At 30.3% G+C, this 12,064-nt stretch overlaps 1 protein-coding gene across 1 annotated transcript in view; it reads left to right on the plus strand.

Annotated features, from left to right (window-relative positions):
• The window catches only part of LOC123298960 (dynein axonemal heavy chain 8-like), a 281,682-nt gene that overhangs the window by 226,693 nt on the left and 42,925 nt on the right, over positions 1-12,064 (plus strand). The window contains exons 42-43 of the mRNA XM_044881061.1: positions 5,538-5,733; positions 8,601-8,862. Of these exons, the coding sequence (XP_044736996.1) occupies positions 5,538-5,733; positions 8,601-8,862 (458 nt within the window). The remainder of the gene's footprint in view (positions 1-5,537; positions 5,734-8,600; positions 8,863-12,064) is intronic.

Here is a 12,064-nt window from a genome sequence, read left to right on the forward strand (position 1 = left end):
ACTTGGTTTAATATCAGTCCCAAAATTTATTATTTAAGTGTTATTTTTAAATGTTTGATTTAAATTTATAAAATATTTATTATTTAAGTGTTAGTTTTATGTGAACCCCTTATGCGATTATAAATGTGTAGATTTAGGACCTCCAAACCAGGCAATTCACCTGTATAATAAATTGATAAGTTGTAAGACAATTAATTTTATTACAAAGAAAGATGGATCGACTTTTATACCTGCAGTGAAAAAGTACTTATTGATTATTGAAGTGTTGCTATGAGCCTTAGACGAGATTTTGTTTTTATTTGTAAACTTTTGATATAAGCACTTTGTTATTAGGTGACTTACAAATTGCTTTGCAAATTTTATTATGGATAGATTTATTTATTTTATTAAGTATTTTATTGTAAGGATTTGTATGATAAATTTATGTTTATTGAAAGACAAATTTGTTGAATGATTTAATATAATAAAAAAGATCGATTACAATCAATTTAGTTTTATTCATTACAGTCACCTTATACACACATGTTGAAACTCTACTTGCTATATTCTAATGTTTACATATGTGCCATCTAGGTATACATTGTTTACATAAAATTATAAGAGGCGCGTATTTCAATTTTAATATCTAACACACCGCCTCAATTTAAATGTATTAAAAAAAATAAAGTATACATTTCAATTGTAAAACAAAATAAAAAAAAATTTCAATTATAAAAAAATAAAAAAGTACACATTTCAATTAATATAATTTAAGCACTCACAAAAAGGTTTCTAAAATTTTGAAATTTTTCTCTGCCAAGAGCTTTTGTGAAAATGTCTGAACAGTTTTCTTTTGAGCACACGTATTTCAAAACAACCTGTTTTTTATTACACAAATCTTTTATAAAGTGATACTTGATTTCAATGTGTTTACTTCTTTTTGAGTTTTCAAAATTTTTAACTAAAGAAATTGCACTCAGATTGTCAATTTTTAATATAATTGGAACTGATTCACCAAATTCGGATAAAACACCTTTCAAATTTACCAATTCTTGCGTTGCAATACTTGCTGACACATATTCTGCTTCCATAGATGACAGTGCGACACAATTTTGTTTCCTTGAGTGCCATGCAATAATATTTCCAGAATGAAAACCAGCAAATCCGCTAATACTTTTCCTGCTTTGTTTATCTCCACCCCAATCAGCATCACACATTCCTTCTAAACCACTTTCTCCTTTTTCGAATTTGATTCCATAATCCATTGTTGCACTTAGGTATCTTAGGATTCGTTTTGCAGCTTTCCAAAGTTGCATCGTAGGTTTATCAAGGTATCGACTTAACACTGATACACTGAAAGTTATATCCGGTCTACTGACGACTGCAAGATACATCAAACTACACACCAATCTTCTGTAAGGAATGTTTACCAAAACCTGTTGTGTTTCATCTATCTGAAAATTTTGTTCCATTGGTGTTTCAACAGAACGACATTCCATCATATTGAATTCATTTAGTAATCGCAAAGTCATTTTATGTTGAGTTATCTTGATTTCATTCGTTGTTTTATGGATTTCCATTCCTAAGAACATTTTTACTTCTTTTATGTTTTTAACATTGAATTCAATGTATAAATCTTTCACCAACTTTTCAACTTTCTCTTTTGGTCCTGTAATTAGCGCATCGTCAACAAACAATATCAAATACACATCATTGTTTTTATATAGGCAATAATCATACTCTGAACGATTAAACTTAAGTTTCGTCATAACTTCATTGAATTTAATATTCCAGCATTTTGGTGCATTTCTTAAACCATACAAGGCTCTATTCAATTTCAACACTTGAGATTGACAATTTAAACCTTCGGGTGTTTTTATGTACACGTCATTTTCCAATATTCCATTAAGAAATGCTGTTGGAACGTCTATTTGACTTAGTGTCCAATTTCTTTGAATTGTTATTGATAACAAAATTCTGATAGTTGAAAGTCTACAAACTGGTGAATAACTAAACTCTTCGTCTTCTTTGGGCACTTGAAAGCCTTTTGCTACTAATCGGGCTTTCTTCTGATCACCTTCTTTGATTTTAAAAATCCATCGTGTATCAATAGCTATTTTATCTTCTGGAAGTTCGGCTAATGACCATGTTTCCAGTTTCTTGTGAGATTCTAATTCACGTTCTATCGCTTGTTGCCATTCTGGTGATTTTGCTGCTTCTTTGTACGTTTTCGGTTCTTCACTTGAACTTGACAATAAACAATATGCTTCATATATTTCATAGTCGGATAAATTTTTCGGTCTTGTAATACTTCGCCCAGATTTTGTTCTTGTATTGGCTGACACGACATCTTCTTCTTCACTTTCTTCATGATTTTTATTTTCTTCATTTTCTTCGTCTGTTTCAATCTTCTTTGTATTTATTTCGGTTTCTTCTTCTTGATCCACGTCTACTTCGGCTCGCAGATATCTCTTTTCTTCATTATTTTTAAATTTATACTCCATTATATTTTCATCAAACCGTACATCTCTCGACTTGATGATCTTATTTTCATCTGGTAACCATAATCGATACCCTCCACCGCAATAACCAACCATAACTGCCTTCTTGGCCTTGGGTTCAAGTTTGCTACCTTTTGGCATTATTGTGAACCAACTTCTACATCCAAATATTTTCAGTTTACTTATATCATTTCGTCCATGCCACATTATCGAAGGAGTTTGATTTGATTCTAATCCAGTTGTTGGTGTTCTGTTCAACTCGTACACTGAGCACTTTAGTGCTTCTCCCCACAGAGTTTTTGGTATACCTGAGTCTGCTATTTTTGTTCGAATCATATTCAGTAGGGTCCTATTCATACGTTCTGATTTTCCATTTTGTTGAGGACTATACGCCATCGTATATTCTAATCTAATTCCTTTTTGTCTACAAAAATTCTTGAAATTTTCCGATGAGAATTCTCCCCCATTATCAAACCTAAACCTTTTTACTCGTATGTCAAATTGTCTTTCCATTTCATTTACATATTCTTTTATATTTTTTTCAGCTTCATTTTTGAATTTTAATATTTTCACAACTACAAAGTGACTGCAATCATCCAAGATGACTTGAAAATATTTACCTTCGTCATACGTCCCTGGATTTATTGGTCCACATATATCGCTGTGTACAAGCTCTCCAATAGTTTTTGCTTTTTGTTCATTTCTTTTAAAAGGATATCTAGTAGCTTTTCCTTCTACACACGATGAACAAATTGTATCTGACATTTTTAATCCCAACTTTGCAATAGCTTCTTTACTTGCATGTCCTAATCGTTTATGCCACAAATTTTTAACCATTACCTGACAGTTTTCTGTTTTCTTTATTATTTCGTCTAATTTTAGAACGAATAAACCATTTTCCTTTTCACATTCTAAATTAAAATTGTTACTAGTTATTATCGTTTTTTCTTGTTCGACTATTATTTTATGACCATTGTCTGTCATTTTTGACGCTGATATAAGATTATGTTTGATTTCTGGAACGATAAGTGCTTTAATATTTATTTTTCGACCTTGACATTCCGCTTTCAATACTCCTTGTTTATTTGTTCTCATGACTTGACCATTCGCAGTACAAATTTCGACAAAGTGTGTCAATTTTTCAACGTCATGCATAACAGGTTCCAAACAATCTTGAACAAAATGATTGCTTGCTCCAGAATCCAACACAAAAACTATTTTTCCGGTTTTTTCATTACAAACATTTGCTGCGTATAAATTTACATAGGTATCTTCAGCTGTATTAGCTGCTTGTTTACTTTCACGATAATTATCCCTTTTATTTTGATAGCTTTCATTTTGGTAATTTTTATAATTTGTATTCCAACCTCTATTATTTTGTTGAAAGTTTTTATTTCCTTCTCTATGTGGTGGGACTTTTCTTTTTGGACAATATACTTGTATATGCAATGTACTACCACATGTGAAACATCCTTTATTTGTACTAGCTTTGAACACCGTTTCATTTTCAATACTGTCTTTGGAACTTATTTTCAACTCTTCATCCAGTAACCTTGATTTCACGAAATCCATCTTAACATCTTTAATAGTTTCGATGGCTGTGACGACTATATCGTATTTAGAAGGTAAAGAGAGAAGAAAATGACATACTTGATCACTATCATTGATGTTTGATCCTTGATCTTTAAGTTCGCGAATTATAGTTTCAAATTTGAAGAAATGGTCTTCGAACCCTTCATTCACATCATGTTTAAGGTTAATTAACTTCCTCCACAGAGATAATTTTGTGAACGAGCTTGTTCTCACAAACACATTTTTTAAACTTTCGAATTGCGATTTTGCACTTGTGCAGTCTTTAATTATATCCAAATGTTTGTCTGACACCCCTTGTACAATTAATGATTGAGCTTTAATATCCGCTTTCGAGAAGGACAACTTCACTTCATTAGTTGCTGTTTCTTCTGGTGGATCTTCTAATGCTTTGCTGCAGTTTTCTCTTTGCAAAATTAGTTTCATTCGAAATTCCCAATTATTGTAGTTATTTGCCTCCAAAATAGGCACTACTATATTATTAACAGCCATCTTAAATTGTAATTTAATCAACACGTTTTCCCTCCAAAAAGTACATAGAATTTTCCACGCTGTTCCAATATACGTAACCTCACTAATTTTATTGTTAGACTGTTTTCAGTTTTTATTTTTATTAATTTATTTTTAACATCGCGCACTACCCAGAGAAAATCTGGGCCCATAACCTGATAAATTTATGTTTATTGAAAGACAAATTTGTTGAATGATTTAATATAATAAAAAAGATCGATTACAATCAATTTAGTTTTATTCATTACAGTCACCTTATACACACATGTTGAAACTCTACTTGCTATATTCTAATGTTTACATATGTGCCATCTAGGTATACATTGTTTACATAAAATTATAAGAGGCGCGTATTTCAATTTTAATATCTAACATTGTATTCCTTAAATATTTGACTTCTCAGTTGAATTGATAATAATAAGTACATTGAAATTTAAATTATGTTGGTTTCATTTTAAAAGAAATAAATTTTTGTTTTATTTAGTATTTATTTTTATAACATATCTATTCAGCTAAGAAAATATTTTAGTTTGATTTATGTAATTTAAAGTTTAATTTTATTACGTACTTCATCTAAATACCACTCGTATTCCAAATCCTTAACCGAATCACACTAAGAGTGATACTCGGGAGGCATTTGATCTTTAATATCAGATGCCGGCTATCCTACCTATGACTTTCTATGTTTTTCCATTAGGTTTGCACGAGGTTAATGTCGGGATAGTTCCTAACAGTCAGCTATAGCTGCATATCTCACCCTTTCCTTTCTTTTTCCATGTCCCTTTTAATAACATGTTCTGTACAATATTTTATTGTTAAAAAAAAGAATGAATAAATTGAATTGAATTGAATTTATTTTTCCAAATTTTGCCTTCGTTTTAAAAAAATAATCCATACTTAGACGTATCTAATTAAAAATAGTTATAAATTCTATATTTATCCAAATTACTTTTAAAGGGCGGTTGGGTTTTACTACAAAATTGTCATCTCGGATTGGAATATATGGATGAATTATTGGTTTTGCTACTAGAATGTGAAAAAAATGGAGAATATCATAAAGATTTTCGAATATGGTTTACCAGTGAACCGCATGATAATTTCCCAATAGCATTGTTACAAATTTGCATCAAATTTACAAATGAACCACCAGCAGGTATGTTTTTTATTATTTGTACCCCACAAAAATAAAAAAATAAAAAAGTCGATCTGCTTAAAAAATTGATAAAACTGAAGTTTTTTCATTGGGATTATCTTTATTTGGATGTAAGAAATTACCTATGAAAAGTCCTTTACATTGCAGTATCATGTGTGCAAAAAAATTCAAGGTCGAAAGTCGCGAAAATAGATATTTTTTTAAAATCTAGTAAACTATTAAGTTTATTGCAGTTTTAGTTATTATAAAATATGTTCGTGAGTGAATTTTACATAAAAAAGGTTCTGTACAACATATCCGTAGAAGCAATACTTCTCAACATATTTGGAAAAAGAAATATCAAAAAATATATTTAAAAAATTAAATATTAAAAAAAAATATTTATAATATTTAAAAAAAATTATTTTTATTTATACTTTTTAAATATTTTTAATTTACAAAATATTTTTGATATGTATTTATATCTCATGTAGTAAAGTATGCGAATTACTCTCACTTTTCTCATAGTTAAATATTTCGAAAACTATTGCTTCTACGGAAACTTTTTACAGAACTTTTTTTAATGTAAAATTAACTCCCAAAAAACCGATCGATTGACTTATAGTAAGTTCGATTTGGATGCGTAGGTGCCGAGATAACATGAGATATGACATAAAATATGCGAAAATAGTCGTTTTTACATTTGCTTATAACTTTTCTATTTGTCGATTTTAAAGTTGATTTTTAGTGACGTTATGACTAAGAGGTTCACAAATCTTTAGTTTTTTAGGCTTAATCTCTTCGTCTAGACTTAGTCGAAAATGATTTTTAAGCTGCAAGTGAAAATTTTTAATTTTTGATTCCGAATCGGGCAACGAAAAAGTACAGCTTTTAAGATTGGTTTTTTGCGGTAAAAAGTAAAACTCGTAGAGCTCTGAAACTTGCACAAGTTACTAATAAATACTTCACATTTAAAAAAAAAATTTCAATTGTTATCTTTCGTGTAAAGACGGCTATGATCCTGTAAAAATCGAGTGTTTCTGCATCCCCAAAAATGCACCTTTTACAAAGCCCGATTTCGATATCAAAAATTTCACATGCTGCTAAAGTATTATGCTCAAAAAAGTTTAGCCGAAAAGATTAAACTCCGAATAACCGCTCTACCATAGTCCCTTGACCAAGAGGAAAGTTTTTACGAAAGGTGTTCTTTCTTGAAAAAATGCAACATTTCGAAAAATTTTCTAATTTTTTTGCTTAAAAATAAACCATTCATAACCTCACTATATATCAACTTTAAAATCGAAAAAGAAAAAAGTTATAAGCAAATATAAAAACGACTATTTTAGCTCATTTTTTCAAGTTTTCTCGGCACCTACGCATTAAAATCGGACTTACCATACGTCAATCGATAGGTTCTTTTGAGATCTAAAACTTTCCAATTTAATTTTTTGGCATTGTACGTCAAGTCTTTTTTTAATCGCAAGACAACCGTTTTTTTTTACTTTACCGAATTTTTTCGGTTAACTTAGCCATTGATTACCCGTAATCATAAAACGCTATATTTCTTGGCTTGTTTTCTTCTATAACAACTATTGGGGATACTATCAATTTCTAAGTATGGTTAGGCTGGGTTCAATTGTCTTTAACTTAAAGATTTGTGTTTCATTGTTCTATCTTAATTTTCACTAAGCTCAAAATCAACTAAAAAAACTCCTTTATTTATGCTCGATCATCTTGGAACAGAAAAAAATAAAATAAATTTGATATTAGCACAAAATTGCAATATGAGTTATAAATCATGAAATTTTTTGAAAGACTGGATAGAGAATGAAATTTTAAGCCGAAAAGTCCTGAAAATTTTTGCACCTGACCCACAGTTAATTAGATACTAATTAAATAAAGTAAACAATTACAGAAGGGCGCTAACGGAATAGGAAATGGTAGAGAATTAACGCAGCGGCAGCAGTGATATGTCATAGAAGAGAGCTCTTGTCACCACTTCCGGAAAAAACTACTATAAAACTCTACCGGATTTAGAATGCATGAAATTATTTGACTAGTAACAGGGAGAGCTCGCTCACCTCACGTATCCCTGGTACCGCTACTTTCATTTCCTACCATTTCTTATTCCGTTATCACACTATTGTAATTAATTACTTTACTTAATATCTGATAAACGGTAGATCAGGTGTAAAATTGTCCAAGGACTTTTCGTCTTAGAACTTCATCCCCTACACTTTGTATTTACTGTGTAATCGAATAATTTCACACCTAAACCGCAGCAAAATCTTTGATGATTTTCGGTTTAGAGATAGATGGGACCTTGAGAAACGATATAGGGTAACTGTAATACTCGTATATCTAAGCCATAAGTGCTCTAGACACAAAGAGTAATTTTTTTAATTCAACGAATCATTCAGTTCCCTTTAATTAAGATTAACTCGAGAAGGTATTAGTCTTTATTGTTTACGCGATTGTTTCATAAAAAAACGTCAATTATATTCGAAAAACTTGGACGTTCAAAATTGGTATACAAAATTTTGTAAACAAATATCAATAAATTAATGTTGACAAAAAAAAAAATAGAAAGTGTTGAAAAATTATCTTTTGTGTCTAGAGCACGTATGGCCCAATTAGTTAAAGCGTTTGGCATGAATCTAAGAGACCGGGCTCGACTACTCTTGGTATATGTGTATTTTTTCAATTTCTTAACAAATTCGACGGAAATTGAATACAAACTTCAATTCCGCGAGTTTTTTCAATTCCGCGAGTGGCGTACATGCAATTTTTTTCGTTTTTCACATTATTCATCATTTCTTAAAGAAAAAGATTCTTTGATTAACCCAATTTTATAATTATTAATTTGTATTTTAATATTAAAAATTTAGGAATAAAAGCTGGTCTAAAACGAACATACTCATCAATAAATCAAGATATGCTGGAATATTCCACGTTGCCAATGTATTTACCATTAATATTTGGTGTTTCCTATTTACATACAATTGTACAAGAACGCCGAAAATTTGGTCCATTAGGTTGGAATATTCCATATGAGTTTAATTATGCTGATTGGTTTTGCTGTTGTATGTTTGTACAAAATCATTTGGATGATTATATACCGTCTCGCGGTATTAGCTGGGCAACTGTAAGGTAAGTCTTCTACAAGTCTTCTCTCTCAGCCCCAAATCAGAAGCAACGCCTTTTTAAAATGGCAAAATTTCAAGTTGATCTCTGAAATTTCATCTCTGTTTACTGCACCGCTGAGAAATCTTCATATATCATATATTGTATCATTTTTAAAAGTGTGTAATATTTTTATACCATGTATATATGAAATATATCAAGGTATACTAAGTTTAGTCCCAAGTTTGTAACTAGAGCTTACAAATATTCATACTACGAATAAAATTTTGGTATAGATTGTTTTATTTTATTTTATTAAAGGTTATTAATAAACATGCAATAATAAAATACACATCCGATTCCATTCTTTATTTATTTAATAATAATAATTTGTTAATGAAATATTAACAAACTTAGATACTATCTGAGAAGCTACAAATTCAACTTAACATATTTAAACCTACGTTGATTTAAATTATAAAATAGGACATGTCACCCGAATAAATCATAAAAACTAAACACGTTTAAATGTACTTAAATTTCGACTACCACACTGGCGTATACGAAATAAATTACATTAATTAGCAATATGAATGCTCAGAAAAAACTTACTATAAATTATATTTTTACACACGTATTGAATTACGAATACCTCGGCTCAAATATTAGTTAAAACGACACAACATTATTGTAATACTAAAGAAATTGAAAATCTACTAATAATTTTATTTTAATACTACTTGGATGATAATTTCAACATCCTACTAATGATTACCGCGACAAATAACACCCGATACATGGTACAAAATGTTTTGTATAAACGTGTTACGCTTTTGAAACTGTATAAAATTTAGATGTCGTTTTACGACAAAATCTATATAAAAAATATTCGTTCATTTCATCCTTGGATCAAGGGTTATTGACTTTAAAATTATTTTAAAAAAATATTACCTCGGCATAGCATGAGTTCGAAAATTAATTTATACAAGCAAAATCAAACAGATAAAGAAAAATATTCACATTACCTTTTAAAAATAGTTTTCTATTTACCGTACGTTAGATTATATTGTCTAAAATTAACCATAATGGTGGCTGGTAATCAACCATACAGCCCGAAGTCTATTCAACCATATTCAAGCTTCAAGATAAAATTTTTGATCTGTTCTTGGAGACGACCCAAATAATAAGAGGGCAGCCTTTAACTATAAAAGTAAATATATGAAGGCAGATGCATACCAAAAGATGATTGAATATAAAGACTGTTTCACACTATGAACGGTTACATCGTAACAATTGTTTGGCAAAATTTTGTAATTCTGCAGAACCAAATGAATTATTGTCGGCAATAATAATCTTTGGGATGCCAAAACGCGCGAAAATTGGTTTAAGCGAATTTATTATTGTTCTAGATTTGTCTTTTATTGGAACAACTTCCACCCACCTAGAGAAATAATCTACGAGAATCAAAAAATTTTTTCTATCAAACTCAGCTATGTCGAGCTCAATCTTATAGAAAGGTATATCTGGGATATCGTGGGGAAATAGTTCCTCCTTTATTTTACTTCTTTAAAATGTTTGACATACCATGCACCCTGATACCAGTCCAATAACGTCAGACATTATTCCTGGCCAATAAAAAATTTTTTTGACTTTGTCCTTTAATTTATTTAGTCCCAAATGTGTTTCATGTAAAATATTTAAAACATACCGCCTCAAAACGACTGGAACGATCAGTCTATTGTCATAATAAAGTAAACCGTTTTCTTCATGAATTTCATCACGAAGTTTATAAAAATGAACAACTTCAGGGACCGAACTGATTTTTAAGTTTGACGGCCAGTTTTTCTACAAATTTTTTAGTTTTTCTACAAATTCGGAAAATTTTTCGTCCGTAAAGTCAATTTTTTCTTCCATGCAATTCACCCTTTCTAACATGGTTGGGTCATCACCAGAGTTTGATTTAACAAAATTCCGAGATAAAAAATCTGCAACATGCATTAATTTACCTGGGAGGTATTCTAAATTAAAACTATAAGGTAATAACTTTATCCTCATTCTTTTCAAACGATTGTTAATTATTTTACTAATATCCTTTTTAAAAATAGACGTTAACGGGGAGTGATCAGAGAAAGCGGTGACACCTGTATGGCCATAGATATATTTATGGAACTTGGTGAATGCAAAGACAAGTGCAAGCATAATTACATTCACAATCTGTTAATTATCTACTGGCAAATAAAACAGGTTTACCCTCTTGAAAAAGTGCACACCCTAGGGCATCCTCACTAGCATCAGCTTGAATTTCAACTTTTTTATTAGGATCAAACGAACTTAATAGTGTAGCATTTCCTATCATTTTTTTCAATTCAATAAATTTTTTATCATGAAGCGGAGTCCATAACCATTCTGTACCTTTTTTTAATAATGATCGGAAAGGAGACAAAATCTGAGATAGATTTGGAAGATGATTGTGTAAAAAGCTTACCATTCCTAACATTCTTTGCAATTCTTTAACATTTCGTGGTGCTTCCAATTCATTAATAACTTGGATCCGATCTATGTCTGGTTTACGTCCCTGCTCATTAAACAACATTCCTAAAAAATTTAACTTCTTTTACAAAATACTGAATCTTTTCTTCATTGAATCTGATTTTATTTTTTCGCGCTATGTTCATTACATTATTGACAATTTCATGCAGTTCTGCTTCTGTTTCGGCAGCACACAAAATGTCATCAAAATATACCGAGACTCCTTTTAAATGGCCAAAATATTTACTGGATAATTTTTGAAAAAATTCAGGTAGTACTGACAATCCAAAGGGGGCTCTTAGAAACTTATAAACGCCAATGGGCGTACTAAATTAACACAACTTACTTGAAGAATTATCCAAAACTAGCTGATGAAAGCCAAATTTAAGGTCAAATAAGCAGAAGAATTTTTTATTAGTCAATTGATCCGAAATGTCATCAATTGTTGGGATTTCATAGTAATCTCTGATTAAATATTTATTTAATTGTTGGGGATCTATGCAAATTCTTAACGATGAGTCTTTTTTCTCAACTATAACAATATTATTAACCCATTCCCCAGGAGTTTCAACTTTTTCGATAATTTTATCTTTTTCTAAAGACATCAAAGTTTGTTTCAACTTATTTTTAATTTTTAATGGCACCCTTCGCGCAGGACTTGATTTTGGTACGGCACCTCCTTTTAATTTTAACGAGCATA

The sequence above is a fragment of the Chrysoperla carnea genome, chromosome 4 (genome assembly GCF_905475395.1).
Source record: "Chrysoperla carnea chromosome 4, inChrCarn1.1, whole genome shotgun sequence".
Classification (NCBI taxonomy): domain Eukaryota; kingdom Metazoa; phylum Arthropoda; class Insecta; order Neuroptera; family Chrysopidae; genus Chrysoperla; species Chrysoperla carnea.